This window comes from Rissa tridactyla, chromosome Z (assembly GCF_028500815.1).
Source record: "Rissa tridactyla isolate bRisTri1 chromosome Z, bRisTri1.patW.cur.20221130, whole genome shotgun sequence".
NCBI classification, from domain to species: Eukaryota; Metazoa; Chordata; class Aves; order Charadriiformes; family Laridae; genus Rissa; species Rissa tridactyla.
Window position 1 is genome coordinate 49,020,476 of NC_071497.1, and position 22,111 is coordinate 49,042,586.

General features: G+C 36.7%; 1 protein-coding gene across 1 annotated transcript in view; it reads left to right on the forward strand.

Annotated features, from left to right (window-relative positions):
• TRPM3 (transient receptor potential cation channel subfamily M member 3) overlaps positions 1-22,111 on the forward strand; it is a 415,507-nt gene that overhangs the window by 273,046 nt on the left and 120,350 nt on the right. Inside the window, exons 2-5 of the mRNA XM_054184768.1 lie at positions 2,277-2,356; positions 3,278-3,482; positions 10,848-11,061; positions 14,041-14,165. Of these exons, the coding sequence (XP_054040743.1) occupies positions 2,277-2,356; positions 3,278-3,482; positions 10,848-11,061; positions 14,041-14,165 (624 nt within the window). The remainder of the gene's footprint in view (positions 1-2,276; positions 2,357-3,277; positions 3,483-10,847; positions 11,062-14,040; positions 14,166-22,111) is intronic.

Sequence of the window (22,111 nt, forward strand, 5' to 3'; positions counted from 1 at the left end):
GCTTCTTATTAGTGTGTGTCTTCTTAAGGCAATATAGAAAGCTTGTGTACTCTCAGAGCTCGAAGGGGAGAAATTTCAAGAATGTGTGGTCCGTACAGTAAAGTATGTGGTTTCAGTGTTAGCATTGAAATATCTGAATAATAATTGCAACTTCCTTTCTTTTTCTACAACACTCAACAAAAAAAAAAACCCTAATTTTCCACATAGTTTAGCTTCTGCAGTAAGTTCTGCAGTAAGAGGACCAAATGAAGTTCATGAAGTTCACTCTGGATGCCTTGACGGTTCTAGAAAGTTACTTTATAAAAAGCCTTTCTTTCCCTGAAAAGGGAAATTACTCAATGATCCACTAGACTTCTAAGCTGATTTAACTCTATAATATACAATGTTGTGGTGATGATGATGATGATGATTATTGCCTGCATCATAGGTTTGTAAGCATTCAGAAGTTGTCATAAATTAGAACTTCAAGGTAATCTCTCCTACATAAAGCAAAACTTTTTCAGATTTTTCAGGTTTTCTATTTAACTGTCCTCTGCTTTAATATGAAACAAACCTTGCTCCACATTCGTTAATATATTAATTTTCTGTTTGCTACAGTAAGGAAGAACAATCAAATACAGTTCCATTTAATGTTTTTAATAGACTTTTCTTTTTCCTACTGTAAAAGTCATGTTAGAGTGTCTGCCCTTTCTACGAAATATGAAGTCTAGCAGATTTTTCAAATAAAAATGCAACTAGAGAAAAGATAAAATATTGTTACGTAATGTGTGTGACTACAACATCCAGTAAGGGATTATCTTCTGTGAAAAAGGCAAAATAATAACTTTTTATGTACTGAGAGTGATAAGTAATGAATATAGCTAGAAATTCTTATTATAGTACTTCACAGTTTTATACTAGTGACATTCAATGACTCCAAGAAATTTCCACAGTTCACAATGATTTTCAAAATCTGGTTTCTGGATTTAAATAAAAAAAACAGGATGCAGATTGAGTTGACAAAAACGTAACATTAGATAGTTAGTAAGGTAATATTAGTTAGTAAAGGTAATAGTTAGGTAGGTTACTATCTAACCTTACATGGTAAAAGGTAACATTAGTTAGTTAGGTGATGTTATAAAGGCAATTTCATATTTTCTTTTTTTATAGAGGCAAGATGCTCAGACTTCCTTTAAGTATTCTAAAGCTCATTTCACATTACTTAATTCTCAGATAACTTTGTCATAGTTCAAAGTTTATAGTTCTGTTTATGCTGCACAATTAAGTAGGTAATTTTTCGGTTACATACATTTTATGTAATTTATCTGTTTGAAATGAAATTTTAAAGGAAAATTTGAACTTATCTCCTTATTAAATTAAATAATTTAATTATGTCTGGGGGGAATCTTTTAGAAAGTTTCCCAGAATTCATATTATATGGAGTGAGGACTACTAGATAATTAAAAAGATTTCAGAACTCAGGAAGTCTCTTGTTTGTTGTTTTGATTTTTCTGTCTTTCCTGCCCATCTCTCTTTCTTTAAAAAAAAATCTCTTGTGTATCTGAAAATTAAGACTACACTGAGGAAAATTATTTGCTTCCCTGCAAATATCTGGGGGAAGATCTTGAGTGTTACGAACAGGCATATCTTCATTGAACTCAGTCACTTTTAGAGGTTACATCAGCTGGTCATCTGACTCCTAATGTATCAAAGTTTTTTGTGTCTCATTTCAGTAACAGATTTTCTTTTTTTTCTTTTCTTTCATTAAGTTGTCCACATATGAAAGTGTATTTTCTGGCTCCATGTTAAACAGCACTCTCAGTACTTGTATAAAAAGATTGCATTGGTATCATGGTGTTATAAGTTTTATCATGAGATGTTTATTTTGTAGGTTCTGAGATTTTTTTTATTATTGCTGACTTAGTTGTATCACTAAAATGGAAATAGGTTTTTTCAAAATTATTTTTAATGATTAGGTGTTTTATTTCTCTACCATGCAGATAGCTTTACAGTTTGAAATAATCCTTCTCCAGTGATTCTTGCTATGAGAATATAGATGACAGCATCAAAGTCATCTGGCTGATGAATATGAAAACAATTGTAAAAGCTTGTGTCGGGTACTCAGCTCTAGAAGAGAACAATAGTTCTAATGGAAAATGTTTGCTCTGTGCAAAATTTGCACTGTGTATCTGCAAAGTCAGTGAAGTTTTCTTTTATGTTTGAAGTTTCTCTTCAGTTGTACTGTAAGTTGTGTTTAATAAGAAACAGAGCTCACGGCATTTCGTTTCTCTTTTTAGGCACAGAAATCATGGATAGAAAGAGCATTTTACAAGAGAGAATGTGTTCATATCATACCCAGCACCAAAGACCCCCATAGGTAATTGCATGATACTTGTATGAAAAATGGAAGTCAATTACAAGAAAATGTCTATATATGTGTGTGCATACATATTTATATGGATATAAATAGTTTGTAAAGACTTATTTGATTAGAACGTGGTCGAATTACATCTGGAGTGATGGATTCCTATGGGCACTACTTGTTTACATTTCAAAATTTATTTCATCCAAATAAAAGATAAATTAAACGTGGATGAGCACCTATCTTCAATTTCCTTATCTTCTTAGTTCAATATTCAGTGCCTTGAATATTTACCTAAATTGGATGCATGACACACAATACTGTCAAAAGAAAATAATTACAGTGAACTAAAATATATACTAGTCCATGCAGAAGCTGATTGTTTGGCCTGTTGTCATCTGAAGACATACTTAGAACAAAGCATGATTTTATTGAAATATCACAGAATCATAGAATTGTAGAATAATTTGGGTTTGAAGGGACCTTTAAAGGTCATCTAGTCCAACCCCCCTGCAATGAGTAGGGACTTTTTCAACTAGATCAGGTTGCTCAGAGCCCCATCCAACCTGACCTTGAATGTTTCCAGAGATGGGGCATTTACCACCTCTCTGTGAAACCTGTTGCAGTGTTCCACCACCTTCATTGTAAAAAATTTCTTCCTCATATCTAGTCTAAATCTACCCTCTTTTAGTTTAAGACCAACAGGCCCTGCTAATATAGGGGAGTCCAAAGGAAACAACATCATAGGGAAAAAAGGTAATATCTGTACTATGTTGTTTCCACAACTAGAGGCCTTAGATAGCAGGAAAGTGGTCAGCAGAGTTGAAAAAGGGTTTGGTTTTTTTTGAAGATTTGTAGGCCATTTAAGATAGTTTTTTTCCCTGTTCACTTTATAGATGCACGTGACTCAAGTTTTCTGTTTGTTTAATGTCATAGGTGTTGCTGTGGGCGTCTAATAGGTCAACATGTTGGACTGACTCCAAGCATCTCCGTTATTCAGAATGAGAAAAATGAAAGCAGGCTTACTCGCAATGACATCCAGTCGGAGAAGTGGTCCATCAGCAAGCACACGCAGCTCAGCCCGACGGACGCTTTTGGAACCATTGAGTTCCAAGGAGGGGGCCACTCCAATAAAGCCATGGTAACCATGTTTTTCTCTTAGATAAATAATGCTTCTAGCTCAAAAAAAGGCATTCACAAAGAATAAATAGCATTCTTTCTTAACTTCATTTTAAAGTATTATTTAGTGTAAGACCGTACCATATGTTTTTATGTATCATGTGCCAAAGAATTGGTGAACAGAATTAACTGTAAAAGCTGGAGTGCTGCATAGGAGGTGCTACCTTTATGAAGACTGAAGACATGCTAATGTGCTGCTATCTCAATTTTCTTCCAATAGCTAGCCATCCCTCTTTTTCTGAATAACTTTAGAATTCAACTGAAGTTTCCCATTGCTGTGTGCATCTGCAAGGCTGAAAAATTTGGAGTATACCGAATTTCTTTTAATATTCCTCCAAACATCTATCGGAGGAGAGACCAGTTAGACTTACTGGTTCATCTTTCAATGAAATAAGAGGCCCAGTAAGCGTCTAGGCTGGGAACTGGGAAATCCCTATTCTGCCACAGATTTTCTTGAGCAAGTCACTTAATCACAATACAATACTATGGAGAAATACCAAAGTATATCAATCGGAAGGTATTGCTCCACTAAATTTGAGGGATGTTTCCAGCACCCACACTAACCCATGCATGTATTTCTTCTGTGTGGCATTACATGAAAGGAAGAATCTCTCTGGCTCTATCTAAACTGCAGAACCTGTGACATTGGGATGAAAAATGAGAGTCTACCTAGCACAATTGTGTCCCAGACACTGCTTTGAGCAGCAGCGAGGGCAGAAGCAGAACCCCTGGGTGCTCTGCAGAATAACCTGCCCAGGAACCCAGTACAATCTTCTTTGCCTGAATTCTTCCCAACAGGTCTTCCGGATCTGTTGTGGTACTAGATGGATTAGAGACATTGAAGAGCTCAGGTACTATGCTAGCAAGAGCCAGAAGCTCCAGAAATCCAATCATCCCACTAGTGGGCAAAGTGCTTCAAATTAAACAATTCACTAAATATCTCTTTAATGGGTGTCCTGCTTGGTTACCACCAATGAGAAAAACAACTTTCATATGAGCAAAACACAGATAAGGAGGTTTGCATGACCAGTAATTGTGCATTTTTTTAAATGGAAACAAAATAAAGAGCTTTGTTATGCTATACAGGATGAAGGTGTCCCTATGGTCGTATTTCCAAACCCAAACTCAAACATTATTTTAGGGTAGATTATAGTCAAAGAGCTGCCTAAATAGCTGTTGCACTTTAATTAATAGAAAGAATGAAACTCCTATCTCTGTATTTACTGGGTAGAAGGTCTTTCCCATAACAAATAAATATAACTTACCAAATCAAAAGCTTTCTGTGATAGCCAAGGATTTGCTCAGTCAAAACAACATAACAATTTTGCAGCAGAGAAGGGGAAAAAAAAGAGCATTTAAATTATCTTGAAAAATAAGGCTTGGAAAAAGGAACAACTACATAATAATCCTTGGAAACATTCTTGTTCAGACAACGTATTTTCAAACCCAAAAGCAGAGAAGGTGGAACATCAACAGGGGCAGGAGGAGAGAGATAAAAGGGAGAAAACATAATAAACAGTCTTTTCTGAAAATATGCTACTCAGTTATTTTCTAGCTACTGGATATCAAATATCCCTGTAGCATACATGCTGATTTTTGCTCACAATCATGGTAGGTTAATATTGTGCCTAGTAGAATGACCCTATAAAGCTACAAGATTCAGCAAGCTGGCCAACATCAAGGAAATCCTCAGGGGAAGAATTTGGCGTAAAATTTACCACCGGTTCCTCACTTTATTTTGTGAAATGGATGCCCACACATAAAAATTATTAAGCAAGGGAACCACGAAACTGCATAGTATTATCGTGGTCTGTGCTAACAGCAAAACTGGTAAATTGGTAAATTTTTCTGAATCAGGTTGCAGGGAATGAGATGGGATCTATTAATGGAAGCCGTAACCTCAGACTTATAATTGGGAAACTAGTAGTTAATTATTGGAACAGATAAGTGCGTGTAAGACTGGCGGATAATTATTTCCTCTGTTGAAAGTAACAGAATTAGATTTTAATAATATATATACTCATTTGATAGTAAATATATGATACTTTGCATGTATATTTGCAAGCTACAAATGCAATGATGTAATGCAACTATCAGTTGCCACCAGACAATTAACAGTGGGATTTTTAGCTATGAAAATGAACATTTTACTGAAATTACACATGGATTTAGAACAAAAGAGACACAACAATGTAGATTTACATATTGCCAATAGAACTAACTGTGCCATTAAGTTCATTTCCACAGCCACATAGAACAAAAATTCTCAAACAGCATGAATTTTGCTAATACCATTGAGTTGTTAAAGTATCTTAAGTGGGGCTGCACTAGGCTACTTAAATCAATAATGTGAATAGCCGAGAGTGCAGCAGATTATATAGAAACACATAGCCAAGATTAGATAACATTGGTTAAAGAGATCAGTTACTAAAGATCTTTCTTTCAGTCTTCACGTAGCCAGAGGTGATCCTGCAACAACACTGTGGGTTTTAGATCTCTATCAGTCTTATATTTTCTTTACAAGTGGCTCATCCCATTAATGTATAAGACACACATTTAACAGTTTTGCTGTTAATATTTACACTGGTTTTATGGCAGATTTTCAATTTTGACAACTGTAAAAAGATCTGAGAGGGATGTGGAGATACATAAACCTTATTAGCAGCTTTTGCAATAAATCAGTGGATTTAAAAAATATAGGAAAATTAATAAAATGTGAACTGCTTATATCAGTTGGCTCTTAGCAGTTTAAGAAATAACATGGATGAGTTTGTCTAACTATATGCTGGCAATTTATTGTCTTAACTCTGAGAGCAATTATCAAACTAATGTGAGTGATGCCACTCCAATTATGAGCAACATTCTGAACAATTTCAGAATAGATTCTGGTCATTAATGGAATGGTTAAGACAATCTAGCTGTGATGCATTTGTTACCTGAATTTGTGACCAAACTTAACCAATTTTTTTAATTTACTATCTGCCTTTCCATACACAAAAAAAGTCTTATCATTCTTTCATTAATTTGTGTGCCTGGATTCCATATAAACATTTTTTAATGGACTGCCCTTTACAGAACTGAAATTTCTTTGATCATATTTTTTCAAGGTTAGGCAGAAGATGGCTGTTTGGAAAGCTTTAGTAAGTTAAACACATTCCTCCTAATTGAATGCATTCCAATGATACATTTAATATGCACAATAAAAAGCTAACATATGTTTGCAGCTGTAGAAGAAATAAAGTTTCCTTCAATGTTATAAGCTTAACCTTTCTTATGGTGCATGGAAACATGAAAGAACATCGGTAGAATTCCAATGTACATAAACAGTTTCTTAAACACAATTTCTAATATGCAGGTCCTCAAAACATTATACTTTATTAAGGGTATTTGTAATCAGCCACGTAAAAAGGTATATTTCTGCTTTTAAAATATACTGAGATTTATCAAAACTGTGTAAAAAGGATCTTAAAAGCCATCAGTGCTTTTGAGAGAAAAAAAAGAGAGAGATAATCCTGTAACTTGCGTAAACCATGAAAAAGGCAGGAAATTAATACTTAGGCGGGAAATAATACTTAAAGAACATTTACGGAATTTAAAAGATGGTGTCCTATGTGGAGAAAAAGGGGAATTAACACAGGAAAAAAAGCATCTACCAAAGCCCATTTAAATCAATGAGGGTCCTTCCACTGACTATTTAGTAGAACCTGCATAAGGCCTTAAGGTGTTAAGAAGAATATTAACTTATAAGGAACCAGTCTGATTTCAGCCTAAGTGACAGTTTCTCTGTTGAATTTGGTGAGAATTACATCAGGCCTATTTTTTTGTGAAGATCACACAGTGAGGGAATCAATCTTTACCTTGAAGAAGTGTCTGCAGTGATGAAATCTTATTTGAGGTAGGTGAAATAACTATCCAGCACCTGCATGCATCAAAGAGAAACAAAGGAGCAAAGTTAGACTGCAGATCAAAAAATGTTCTCTGAAGAGATTTTCTTTGAAGAAATACAACAAAATTCTGAATCTTTCTATTTTATTCACTGAGAATCTCATCTGCAATCATTCACCATGTACTTTAATGAAACAGCTGTGCTTGAGTAACAGAGTAGTAATTTTACCACTCAGGAACATTGTCTTTCACCTTAGAACACTGGAGTCCAACTTGCAAGCAATCTGGCTGTTTGACTGATGATGGGCACAGTTGTTTTTTTAGGAAACCACTCTTTAAAACAGTGAAACAACTATTGGCATCAAGTGGCACTCTTGCTCACTACGTCTGTGCTAGTTTTGGGATCATGGGGTCTTGACGGCTTGAACTTTGTGATTTTCATTTCACAGTGTTATGCTGATGTCAGTCAGGTCAATCTGTATGTTTTGTGGTTCAAAACTGTAATTTTGCTTCCTATCTTGCATTGCTCTGCTGACACATAACAACTGAATTCTTGCATCTGCTCCATCCACCACTGCCATAAAGAAGGGTTTAAATCATTTGTCACTAGAACTGATCATTTCTACAGCTGACAGATACACCAGACATGGAATTTCAGGGTAACAGAGGACTGCTTTGGCTTAGGTTTACATGTAAATTTTAGATCTGGCTCCAGAGTCTATAGCAAAAGAATTCAGGAATGGCAGAAACACTTATTAAGATTCTAAATAAAAACTGAAAAGGCCGAATGTTCTGCTACAAGTTTGAAATAAATGAATTTTTAATATGGACAAAAATGGCCTTAAATGTGTTTATTCATAATTTAATGCATACTTTGAAAGTGATGACAAAGGAATTCTCTTGTACTTACTAGTTAAATGGCCAAAGAGTAATCTCAAGCATACCAAACTGAAAATGCCCTCTGAAAAAGCAAAAATTAATCAGACGGTCATAAAAATTTAGGTCTATGCACAGAAGAAAAGTCACAATATTTGGCACCATTGCCCTTCAAAAAAATTCTGAAACAGTGAAGCTTATCCATGATGATTTAATCATTTTATTATTTTTTTTTAAATCAGATTTATTTTTGCTTAAATTTCCTCTTTATAAAGTAAAATGAACTCATCATAAGTATAGAGGGGTTTTGCTGCAGTGTAAAGAACAAGCAGCTTTTTATAAGAAAAGTTGTCTACATTTCAAATAGATGTAAGAAAATATTTCTTCTAACTTTGTGATTCACTATAAAGATTTGTATTTATTGAAATTCCGAGGTCTTAGGGGATAAGAAAATGAAAGAGCTTTTTCCAATCAACACATAGGCTTAAGAAGGTGGGGACAGTGAAGTCACCCATTCTGGGGTATAAAACAATGCTAGTGAGTCAAAAAACATGGTAACTGGCTGCATTAGATAATGCACACCTGATGCCATTTGTACCTTCATCTTAATATCACCCCGGATGATGCAGTCCCCTCTGTTTTCAGCAAAATTGTATGGTCATTACTAATATAAATTCACTTTAATCATGTTCTTAAAACTCCCACTCTGCCTTCACCAAAAAACAGAGTACAGTACCAGTGATTCCAAAACATAATCTCCATAGTTTGACCAGCAGAGGTTTCGTGTAGGCCCCCTGAAAGGGTTTTGTCTGTCTATTAAAGCCTGCAGTCTAACAAGGCATCGCGCTTTGCAACCTCAGCTCTCCCTAAGGGCAGAGACAAAGGGAATAAGAATCAGTCTCCTTAAAACCCCCCTGGTGTGTTAAAATGATTGGCTTCACCACCTGGTCAGTGGGATCAGGTACCATGCAAGACTTTCCGAACTCCCACGCAGCAAATTGAATGGGTAGCTACTGAGGGTGCAGTTCATGTATATGTAAGCTCGAGGTTACATTGTGCTCTTGCTAGGCATGAATATTGCATGTTCTTTGTCCATTAGCTGTTACGAATTTGCCTGGCAGCTGCAGAGAACATTATTGATGCACTGTGGTGAATGTGCGTTCTCAAGTTCTTGCTCAGCTTTCCGTTTGACGGTGTCCCCCTTGCTTCCCTGTGACTATTTGCCCAAACGGGCTTCTGCTTCCAGATGGGATATGTTGAGGATGGCTGTTCATCGTGCAACAACCCCTTCTTACAAAGAAACCTGTCCATTATGAATTTCTTCTGGAAAAACTCAAGTCGTTATTTCTTATTCAACTAGAACGGAGTCCACTTCACTGTCATACAATTTACTAAAAAAAGAACAATCTTTTGGCAAGTACTGATTAGACATGTTAAAAAGGGACAAAGTGGTTACATAATGTATGTGGATATTATACTACCTGGCATTTTACAATAAATAAGTTAGAACTAGGCATTCCGCTGGCTGAAAGTGAAGGTGCCTGTATTATACACCTGATGGCTGTGCTGACAGGCCATCAAGGGAAAGACCACTGAAGTAACTCCATATGCATCAGTTCAATCAGAATTTTGACAGATGAGTGGCTTTCTACAAGCTGTTTTATTCAATTAGGAGACTCCTTCCACATTTTGCCAGCTATAGAAAGAATTTTACCCTCTTACGGCCCATTTCTGCTGTGCAACTAGAATTCAAAAATGTGTCATCTGCCCTGTCACGGGTTTTGTGAAACTCTTCATACATCAGCAGCAGAAAAAGCAGGAGAAAGAGCCCCAGAGAGAAAGGCTCGTCATGAAGAGACAGGTATATGTGCAACATGGTAGTGCTGTAGAAACTTTGAAGACAGTTCATCTTTGAGAAAGCGCAGATGGGCATGATCTCCCTTGGGGCAAAATGCTGCAGATGTAGCACAGAAGAGCCAAGAATTGGAAATGTGTAAATGTGTTTCAAAGCTCTTTTGGGGTCCTGTGCCAAATTTCTTAGGCAAATTCATGAATCTGTAAGAATCAGTCCGTAAGTCATAAATTAGCATTTGTTCATCTGAAAAGTACCTGTTTAATAGTCTTGCTCAGTTTAAACTTACTTATGCTTGAACAACTGGGTTTGTTTCTGTTATTTCCTATCTTTTGAGAGTTTGGTTTTGTTAATTTGAAAATAAGGTAAAAGTGAATGCACCGTTGTGACTCTGACTACATAGGTTATCTTTGGCAGACCACTTAAATTTTTGCTTTAGTTTTTGCACCCGTTAATTAAAGGCTTTTATTTTTTAAGCACTGCTAAGCATATTGACTTAATTTCCTAAATAAAGGAAAATTGTCTAGCCCATGAATGGCAAGTATTCTATTATTCATAGTTTCCTAACTTTTGAAAAATCATCAAGACAGCAATTAGTGCTTTTGTCATAAAGGTTGCCTTTTTCCAGTGATCTGTTGGGCATAGATCATACGTATTAGGAACCAGTGAGTATAACCAATCTTTTTTTCTCTATCACTGCCCTTATTTCTGCAGTATGTACGTGTGTCCTTTGACACAAAGCCTGACCTTCTTCTGCATCTGATGACCAAAGAGTGGCAGCTTGAGCTCCCTAAACTTCTCATCTCTGTGCACGGGGGCCTTCAGAATTTTGAACTTCAGCCAAAACTCAAGCAAGTCTTTGGAAAAGGCCTCATTAAGGCTGCTATGACAACCGGAGCATGGATATTCACTGGAGGAGTAAACACAGGTAACAGCAACATTGAAATGAAAGTACAGTGGCATCTAGGAGATTTCATCACAGAAAAAAATTAGGACTGATGAGATTAAGAAGCCATTCCTTGTTTTATTTCATTAGTGTTGGCTGTACTATGTGCAAACAAGAAAATGCCATGTCCAAACCAGCCTGGCAGCTACCAGGGAATAAAAGGTTTGCTGAAGCATGAAAAGCGCACTGGGGAGCTGAAAATAAAGCCTCCTGTGAGGCAATTATATTAGTATATTGCCAGTGAAGACTTTATAAGATCAACAGTAAGCTACAGGGAGGGACTACTAACCAGAAATCGAAGAAGTTGAACTCTTATTACATAAAACAGAAAAGATTTTCATCCAAAAAAGACTTTTATCTTATAAGATGATCTGAAGTATGAAAGGAAAAAAGGTTCTGTTTTATGGATAAAGTGGGAAACTTTATTGTGAATCAGTATCACTTTTTTCCTTTCTTGTAGACAGCTTGACCTATTTTTTTTTCTATTACCCCTGCAGCAACAGTGATAACATTGCCATTTCTATTCAAAGTTAGGAACATCTGTAACATACCATATGGGTGTCCTAATGACCCAAGATAGCAGCTGGCCCAGCTCTAGTGGGAGGGAGCATGTAGGTTTTGGGAATAAGCTGCAAAACATAGTTCCCCAGATAAAAAAGTTTGGGCAGTGGCTTCCCAGTTACCTGAAGGAGACAGAAAGGAGGAGAGAATCAGGGCAAAGTCAAAGAGTTCTGCTAGAGATAAGTGCAAAAAAATTTGGTCTGGGACATGTACTTGTAAATTCTTATGTCATTCTCATTTGCTGCAGTAACAAAGCTATAATTTATAGCTTTTGTAATCCCACAGAGTGTATCCTCTTATTGTCTGTGGAAAACATTGCAATCACTCTATCATGCATTAATTTTAGTGCATTGTGGATCAACTCCTACATACTTGAATATGAATGCTTAATAGGAGTCTTGGGCTTTTTAGTTTCCAGAGCACATAAAATTTAAAACAATATTCAGTTTTATCACAGCAGCAATACAAATAGCAAAGAAGAAGCACAGCTTCTGGAGTGTTAGGTAGATAAACAGACAGACTCACACGTGTGTAATATCACCCACGTCTCTGCAGGACAAGGGAGAATATCAGGTTCAGTGTTGACCTGTGTACTGTGGTGATAATAGTTATGTTAGTTGTCAGATACTCCTGTAGTGATGATGGCAAAGACAGATACTAATGTTAAGCTGAAAGCACATTAGAAAACTGTAGATATTGTACACTGATTGCAGTGGATTACCACAGGAACTGTAGAAATCAAACTATAGAAATTTTTTGAACAAGGACTGACTATAACATTTGCATTTGACAAATGCGCGACTGCTTCATACCATTTTCCAAATCATCATAATTGCAAACGCCCAAACAATACAAATGAACCAGGAAAGTCAACATAGTTACTGTTGAAAATGGTTTTTTTCTCTGTAATCAAAAATTATCTAGACAAAACAATGAAGTTCAAGTTGCTGTGTGTTATTTTAAAAACATATATTTCCGGAAGAAGTTCTGCATTATCAGTTACCTCTCGTTGCTGTTTTAGACTTCTGGAGCAAAGCAGTTGATTGCTTGTGGGCGAGGTTTTCAAACTGTGTAGGTGAAAATTATGTGGTTTGTGTCTATGTGAAATTGTACAAATAGAGGATTTCTGAGTACAGTCTGTTCTGTTGATGATGAATTTTCAAATCAGATACTCTGAAGGAAAAGTATAATTGCAAAATTCTGAAATACCACTGTTGGACTGAGAATCAGTGATGTGACAGGCATGGTACGTACCTGGGTATAACGATGACTTTTAAATCACTTAAACAAGTTGTTCTGAATATTCATGTTATGCCAAAAATTGAGTATTCTAAATAGTAGAAGTTTTTGCAGTCTGTACAGATTTTCTGCTTTGAATCCCTTGGGTTGCTAGATCATAGCCTAATTCTTAGGTACATGGTTGTTTTTTTCCTTTTCCACCACAGGAAGGAAACTGGACTCCAGGATTTATAGGATTTGTTAGATTGTGGTTTTTTTTCTTATATGGTTCATTTATAGTGTAGAAAAACTATGGCTAAAATCACATCTATTTTGTATTTTGTGACCATTGTAATTCCAATCCAGTCATCTTGAAACTGTGGAACCTGAACAAGAAGCAAACATAGAAATTGAGTAACAGATAACATCTGCAACAAATCCACAGGTCTGCTTCTGTGCAGCCACATCACAAAAATAGTTATTGATACACAAGTGAAAAAAATATTTCATGAAAGGGAAGGAGTAATGTCATTTGTCTGTCGTCTGCACAGAGATACCACTGAAACACTGGCAAAGCTGGCCTAAAGCACGCAAGGAGTGTTATCAGAAAGCACTTGGAAGGGAACTGGGGAGCAGTCATTGCTTCTGTACTAATTTCTGTTTTCTCACTGATCCCCAGGGGGGGTTCTAATACTTCTACTGGGAACTATCTCAGGTGACTGAGTTTGTTTGGAAAGAATGGTAGACTAGTTTACCACAGGGCAGTGTAATGATGTTTTCATATTTCCATCCTTTATGCAGACAGAAGGGACCATTTGTGCGGAAGCTGCATTTTTCTTTTTTGGCGGGGGGGGGGGGGGGGGTTGGTTGGTTGGTTGTTTTTTAAAATCCTGTTCTTCTTTCTGTGCTTGGGAAGGATACAAATGCTTGCATGCACATATGTTTGTGAACACAAGTGCAGATAAACAAGTTACAGTCAGCTGTCAACATTTCCAGTCTTATTTCTAGAGCGGTGTAATTATTTTCTTGCTACTTAATTTAATATTTTTTAGATTAGGTAAAATGGATTTACAGTATTACTGTAATAATAATCCCTAAAAGAGAATTCTAAGCTAAATCCATGCTATAATGAACAGAATGGACATAATTTTGAATTTCTATTTTATGCTGTTTCTTTCCCAGGAGTCATTCGGCATGTTGGAGATGCATTGAAAGATCATGCCTCAAAATCTCGAGGGAAGATCTGCACCATCGGTATAGCTCCCTGGGGAATTGTGGAAAATCAAGAGGATCTGATTGGCAAAGATGTAAGCCCTATATGGACATAGAACACCTCCAATATATATAAATCTTCCAGTAATTTTTCCTTTCCTCTCCATCCCTCACTTAAGAATTCCTCATAGAATTAATGTCTGCAGCAAAAAATCAATACATACACAGGTTTTCCATTATGGTTGACAGCAATTTTGACGTAGCGACAATAAAAATTCCTGCACTGTATGTTCTTTAGAAATAAATTATAGAGAAACTTCATTAAATGCTTCTCTTGAAAATATATTAAAATTTCATCCTTAGAACAGGAGGAACCCTGAAAAGTGCCTAAGAAAACTCTGGTTGCAAAGCTGGAGATCTGATTTATTTTGCAACAGTACTACAATGTGTTGGCTAAATTCAGAATTGCAGACTGTCCCCTTTATAATACAGTCGGTCCTATACATGTTTATTACCACAATCGTAAAAAGTCTTATAAATGTATTGGACATGAGATCAGACATCAAAGAATCATTACTTCAGTCACCTTCTGAAGAGCAGAGTGAGTGTTTTTTGTACTCTTTCACATCATTCTTCTCTTTTAAACCTATATTGTCACTCAGAAATATTTTAACCCCCGATTTTAAATACATAAATAGTTTACTTATACAGGTTACAGGTTACATGTTACCTGATGCTTTTCTGAGCCCTTTTTTTTTTCCTCACCTCTGGCTCATTCCCAAGCAATCTGCCTGAGAACCAATGGCTAATTGTGAGTGAGAAGAGATACAGTCTTCATTCTGCATAATGAACATTTTTCTTGTCTACATTACTCTGAACCATTCTTCTCTGAATGTTCGTCCATTAGCAAGTTAGGGAAGGAAGAAGATTGAATTATCAGTTAGGTTAGAAGGAAATTCAATGACTATGAAGAAATTGATCCAACTGGAATTCATTGCATTTCACTATTAAATTATAGTCATTAGGAGGAATTGTATTAGTGGGGGGTTTTGTACTCTAATACCACCAGCGCTTGTATGATAGGGTTACCAATACATACAAACAAGCAGGATGGGACTCTGCAGCAGTAATTCTGAGTCACTAATGAACTCTTCTGAGATGCAGTGTGAAAGGTCACTAGCAGAAATAGCTAATCACAAAGATGAGGTGCATCTTGCTAAAAAAGTGTAATGTACACATCAGTTTCAAATAAGCATTCTTTACTGACTGTGCATGGAGTTCCGGAAGCATTGCAAGAAGAAAGAAGGCAAGAAAGGACATCAAATTAGTCATGAATTTTGGGACATTGTTGTTTCTCTATTAGTTATTTCCAGCTGTTGGAAAGCTACCTAATCCTGTTCCCAGTTAGTTACCACTTGTTAAAGGGGCTCTGGAGCCTTCTTTTACAGAAAGAGTTGAAGAAAGAAGTTGGTTTCCCAGCTGTTCCAGTCAACTGATTTCTGATTTCCTTAGGAGACGTTTTCTTCTAAATATCCTTCCAATTTAACAGGAAACCAAGAACTTGTATGCTAACTATTTTTAAAAAAAGAAAAGCTTTCTGGTAAAACATACAATATTAATACTTAGTCTGATCATCAGACAGAAAGTTACAAAAGCTTAAAAAACAGTAAAGAAAACAAATTTGGGTGAAGTCTTCCACAAATGCAGCCACAATTATATCAGTAGGATTGCAATTACAGGGTCATCACTAAGAACAAAAATAGTTCCAGAATGTATCTGTGATTGAAAAAATTGAAACTTTTCCTCCAAACCTCCTGGCCCCTAATAGTTTCATAAAATGATTGATCAATGGCATGATGCAATGCTGAAGCCCTCTAATGCACATGTAATGATATTGCTTTATGCTTATCAATATTGAATTTCATCTTCCATTTTATTGCCTAGTCAGGCTGCTTTATGAAGACTTTCTTTAACTCTTCATAGTCCACTGAAATATCTGTAAGCATTTCACACTCTTATTAACCCCAAATCCCTTACAACTGTGTTGAACAGAACATGACCCAGCTTGAGGTAGGCCACTTATGTCACTAAATCTTCTTAGTAACCCTCAGTCTTTGCAAAAATTAACTTTTCTTCTTACTGTTTTCCCTCCCGTCCCCCCAGCTTTCCCCAGTTACTAATCCCTCAAAGAACTTTCCCTCTTATCCAATGTGTGCAGTTGTTTTAGAAGCATTTGGTGAGGAAGCTTTTCTGAAAACTTTTTGAAAAATCAAAGTGTACTATATTGACTGGCTCATTAGAGGTGAATGCTGTGAAATGAACCAAGAAGGCGAAATATAAATAGTACTATAAGCATGTAAAATGAATCATCATTAAGCGAGGAACAAAGGCCACAAAGGATTATGCGGGGGCTGGGGGGGGCAGGGAAGTCAACGAATAGTAAAAGGCCTGTCAAACTCCAACATTAATGTGGCTTTATGCCTATATGCACTATGTCTAGTTAAATTATGATCAAAACTGAAGAGTTGTCAAAACATACCCTTCCAGCATCAGATAGATACAGAAAAATATCTTAGTCATGGAATTTGGGGAAGGGAAGCAGGGGAGGGTGAGTTATTGCCATTGCACATGCCCCAGTGCATGTTGCCTCCCTGTGCTTTGTTGCAAGTCAGGCGTGCTCAGCGGACCTGTGCTTCTGCTAATGCCCCAGCCCTTTCCTGGCCCGTATGGATCTGGAAGTCATAGCTGAGGAGTTTTATTGCGTTTACCAGTCCATCCAAAACAGCCAGCTCTCGGGAATCCCAAGGGCTTTCCTTAGAGCCATAAAGAGAACCGGCCAAGTTAAGACAAATATTACTGTTGTTTGCTATTTGTTATATTGTGCTGGCTAAAGATCCCTAAAAAGACTTCTCTTACTCCAGTACTGTAAAAGCAATATAGCAGAAAATAGTGTCCCTCTTAACACACTTAGATTCTAATTTAAAAACAAAGCACGCAAGGGAAAGGTAGTCAGTTGACTTATTTCCAATTTTCTGATAGAAGAACTGTGAAAGCAAGGTGGCTTGCTCAGTCTTGTAGAGAACTTGGGTTATAAACAAGTTTCTACCTACATACAGAGACATTCTTCCTGTGCGCTTTGTCAGTCTTTGTAACACGCACGTCTTTCCTTTCAGAGTCTATTCAGTCCTCATTTGTTTAGTTCCTAGTCACTTCAGTAGGAATAGTTTTTGGATCACAAAGAGAACACTGATTTCAGTACTTTGCTTTTTGTTCAATGAAATCATTCAAATAAGTTTCACTTTTAGCCCAAAGAAGCTAGTACTTGAGGCTTAAATCAAAATATGCTTTTATTGTGCAACTCAGTGAGGACATTTCCAGCATACTGTGATATATCATTGATCAGTCAAGTACATAACCTACTAACTTAAATAGAATGCATTTTTTAACAATAAAAGTATTGAGAAAAAAAATCATTTTTTTTCTTACTGAACTAATTTAAACTAAAATTGAGCTTCTGCACTACTGCGCTGAATAACTGAAAAATCCATGACACCCACTCTTCCATGCCTACTATAAAAATCCTTCCCTACATGGATCCATCAGGTTGACATAAGGAGAAATTATCTCAAATTTCTTGAGTTTTATTTGTCTCACTTAGAGTGCTATTATAGCCATGGATTTCTCTCCCTATATTGCTACATTGATTTTTCTGTTACAGTCAACAACTAGACTATGGCAAAACTGAAGCTCAGGAGAAACTTTGGAAAAAAAAGAATACTTATTATTTTTAACAAAGGCTTTAGCCAGTGAAAAGGAAGCAATAGTGGTCAGCTTTTATCATTTACTGCAGCAGAATGTACAACACAAAATACAAGTCTAGTCTGTAGACTTGTGCATAAACAGGTAAAAGCAAGAAGTGTTATCAGAAAGAAAACTACTTTCTCAAGGCAAATTTAAATCTATATAATAAATATAGATTTATTATATGTACAAATATATATAACATATATCAACTATAATATATAATATAACATAGGTTGTATTATATTATTTATAGCTCAGGTATGTTATATATATATATTTTTTTAATATATTTATCAACCTCTTTCATGCACTCTGTGTTCCAGAATAAATTATATTTTTTTATCCTTAGAAGTCAAATGCTGGAAGCACGATCATTGCCAGTTGTGGATGTTCTTTACGGACTTCACTAATAACAGATCCCTGTTCTTTTGTACTGATCAGAATATTCAGAAAAAATAAATTTAATAAAACTCAAGCAATGAGTATACTGCTGCTTGAAACCTACTTTCCTATACAGCTGAAATCACAAAAATAAGGAGCAAATATTGTCCCTTTTTATGTAAATGCTAAATTTATATTGGACTAAACGTAAGTTGAATCCAAGCATCCTTAGGTTTTTCTTTTGTTAAAAAATAAAATCTGGCTTTCTCAATCTGTTTCTAGATAATACTTCTGATTTATTAAAGCCTGCAGTTTCAAAGTAACCAAATTTTATATTAACACACTTGCTGATTTTTATAAGAATAACTGGAGGTAAGAACACGTAATCAGCAGTTTTCTCTGGGATGCTCAAATGTTACTGCAGGCTTGCTACCAGAATGTAGCAATTATTTAGATTATTCACAGCAGAACTCTGCCGTCTTGCTCTACTTGCTCATTTGTATCTTCAGCTTTCCTCAGTATTGATTTGAATGGTGCAATAGGGAGCAAATTTAAAACTGGAAGGTTGTATGCACTTCAGAGGGCAGGGTCGCAGTGGAGAAGTTAGAAGTCAGCCTGTCATGCAGCAGGTGCTACCATCAACTTCTCCAAATCCCTGGACAATAACAGACGAGACAACTTCTTCAGGAAAGGTGGGGACCTTCTGTGTTGTAGTGAATCACCAGGTAATTATTAATAGTTAACAACTCAATTACATCATAACTCAATGATGTTTCAGAAAGATGAGTATTATGCTGGAATTTAGTAACAGGACTGATAAATAACCTTGGGAATCATTCATTTTTATGGTACTGGGCACAGGTGAGGCCAATGTCTAGTTATTAGACAAGTCAAGGAAATAACAGCAAACAGGAGGTGCAGAAAACATAAACAATGAGGAAAGTTTAAAGCTTAAATTGTTTGCTACATATTACAGCTGAACTAACTGAGAACGGCTTATTTTCATCAACACGCCAAGTCCTGCCCATTCCCCTCTCCCTGATCCCATCTGTAAATGCTTCATTATAAAGGACTTCACTCCGCCAGTACCAAGTCCCCTTCATTTTTAGAATACTACCTACCTCCTTGAGATTACCAAAGATTACCCAAACCAGAAAAAGTGTGCATTCAAGAGTAAGTGTCGCCTTAGAATTAGTATCATTCATGTATATGAAAAAAAAACAACATATAGCTGCAAGCTTGATAGGTATGTAGCCAGAGCTCACCACTTTAAACCACAGTCTTTAAAACACATTCTGGTGAGTCTTATCAGTGTTCATATTAGCTGCTCTCTTTGTGTGTACCAGGCAACAGGGACGTCAGACTCTCAAGATGGGCTACACATTTCCTTTTCATTCTTTCATAGTAATCCGAATTACAGCGTTAGTTTGTAGCATGAGAGTGCTTCCTTCTGCCTCTCATACTTCTTTGGTTTTATATTGTCAGAAAGATTACGTTTTGCTTTAATTATTTTCTGCAGGTTTCAGAATAACCATAAAAGTTACAAATCTCAGGCAACTAATTAGTAAGTGTATATTCCTTTATTGTCATTGGATTTCTTGTTACCAATTTTCACTTGGTTTTGGTAGATATTTTGCAATTATCCTGCAAGAAGATTCTTTGAGAAGAAATTAAATTGCTGGGGAAAAAAAAAAGATTACAGATAACTACAAATAGTTACTTCACAAGGTTGTTCCACTGCAACTTTTATCCAGTGTGAAAGTATCAGAGGCCCCTGGCAGGCTGGGTCAGGCAATAATTACTCTAAGGACGGGTGTAAGGAAAAGAGATTCAGCTCTCTCTCATTGCAAACTACAAGGTGGGAAGCATGCCTGCGGCGAAGCTGAGGACCAGCATGTTTGTAGTATATACTGAGAATTTGGATCATGATGCTTCCAGGATCCTCTAAATTAAACCAGGAACTACTCTGCTCCCTGGTGTACCCTGGAACAGTGAGGCTGCGGAGAAGGCTTAATTTGAACAACAGCTGCTACTTTTTCAGAAGCAAAGCACGCTCCGCTCTCTTCTTTCGGCCACTAGTCTGAACTCACTAAGTTTGCTGTAAATTCTTTGCCCTCACGTAGACTGCTCAGATTCGCGCGTTGGATGACACAAGACGTGCGTGCTCACTGCCCATGATGAGTTACCCTGAGTGATTTTTCAAGTGCTGTCCCTATGTTGAGCGCTGTGTGCCCACAGGGAATGTAAACAGAGCATACTACTGCTTTTAATCCAAGCTTGCGGTGCAAAGGCAGCTGCTGGGGTTATCCCAGCTCCTCACCTATTGACAGAATGCCCTCAGCCCCTGCAGCCTGAGCACTGCCTCACAGCATGGCTGCCGTCACATTCATTAACCTATATTTCAAGGGGTTGCCTGGAGCATAAATGCTTCCTTTCAACTCTGCAGAGGAAGATGCCAGGGGACATTATTCCCTCTTCTCAATGCAGAAAGAGGATGAGAAGACATTAAAGTCAAAGTTTTCCCAACCTTTTAACTTGCTTGTAAAATATAAGGGGTTGAAAAGAACAAAGGAATGGGAACTGCAAGAGTGAGAAATTTAAAATCTGCTGAGTGTTGTGGAAAAACAATTCACCTCAAGGAAATAGCCTCAAAGCCTAGGATTTTCTTGCCTCCCTGAAGATTTTTTTTTATCCTTTAATCAGGAAGAGTGTGACAGTGTTGTTTGTGAAATTTGTTATTGAAAAAAAGTATTTCAGCTGTTGAACTGTGCACACCGTGAACAGGTCAATTGAAAATAATTGTATTCCTATTTTCACATCTATGAATTTTACTAATAATATTATTCTCCTTGTAGCTAAACAACAGACACAGAACCAAAGTGTAGCCTTCTAATCTGCCCTGCCGCAGCATTGTTAAGTCAGTGTGGATCCTTCAGTCCCCATTAGCAAGTTTTGAGCTGTGTCTCCTGGGGACAAACCACAAGCTGCCAGCAGAATGGCATGCACAGTGGCTTGTAATCATACAACAAATGGGCAACTCAAGTCATTCTTCTTCCAGCAGACCTTGCTGGCCTGTGCCCTCTATATATATTGAGAGGTGTGGCAGGTATCAGTTTAAAAGATCTGTAACTGTTTTAATTTGATATTATTTGATACTTAGGTGTGTGAGAAAGAACCTGTGAGCAAGAACCTTTTTCTTTCGGACTGTGAACGCATGGTTTCTGTGTCTGTCAAAGCTAGTTGATGAACACATTCCTGCAGCATATTGATATTTGTTAAGCTATGTGTGCCTGTAGAATAAATGTTTCATGAATGGGGCACCAAAAGAAACAGTATACAAGAAATTTGAGCAAAAGCTATCACCTCTTCTCACAGTGGAGAACACCACCTTGCTGTGGGCTAGCTGCCCTCTTAGGCTTCTCAGACTTCCCTTTTGCAGGACAAACACCTTACAGAGTGACCTCTGCGTGACAGTTTATAACAGCAAAAGAAGTCTGTGGGTTTCCCCTTGACATACAAGAATTGACTGAAGTGCTGCAAGCATTCACAAGCAAAAATAATAGAGATAGATATATATCTCTTGCCAAAGAATTAGTAACGCACATTATTTATAAAGATTTATGTCCCAGAGAGCTCTTCAGAATAACAAAAAGGGAGAGAAGTTTAGGAAGAAATTAATAGGTTAATGTATTTCTGACTGTAAGCATTTCTGTCAAAACATGAATGTATACTTTTGTGCATTAAAAAGCACAAGGTTTTGTTAAATTTGCAAAATGAACAATGCCAGAGCTGTGAAGAAAATTCCTTGCAGATGAAGGATAGCCCAGCTGAGTTTTGTAACAAGTCACTTCAGCAT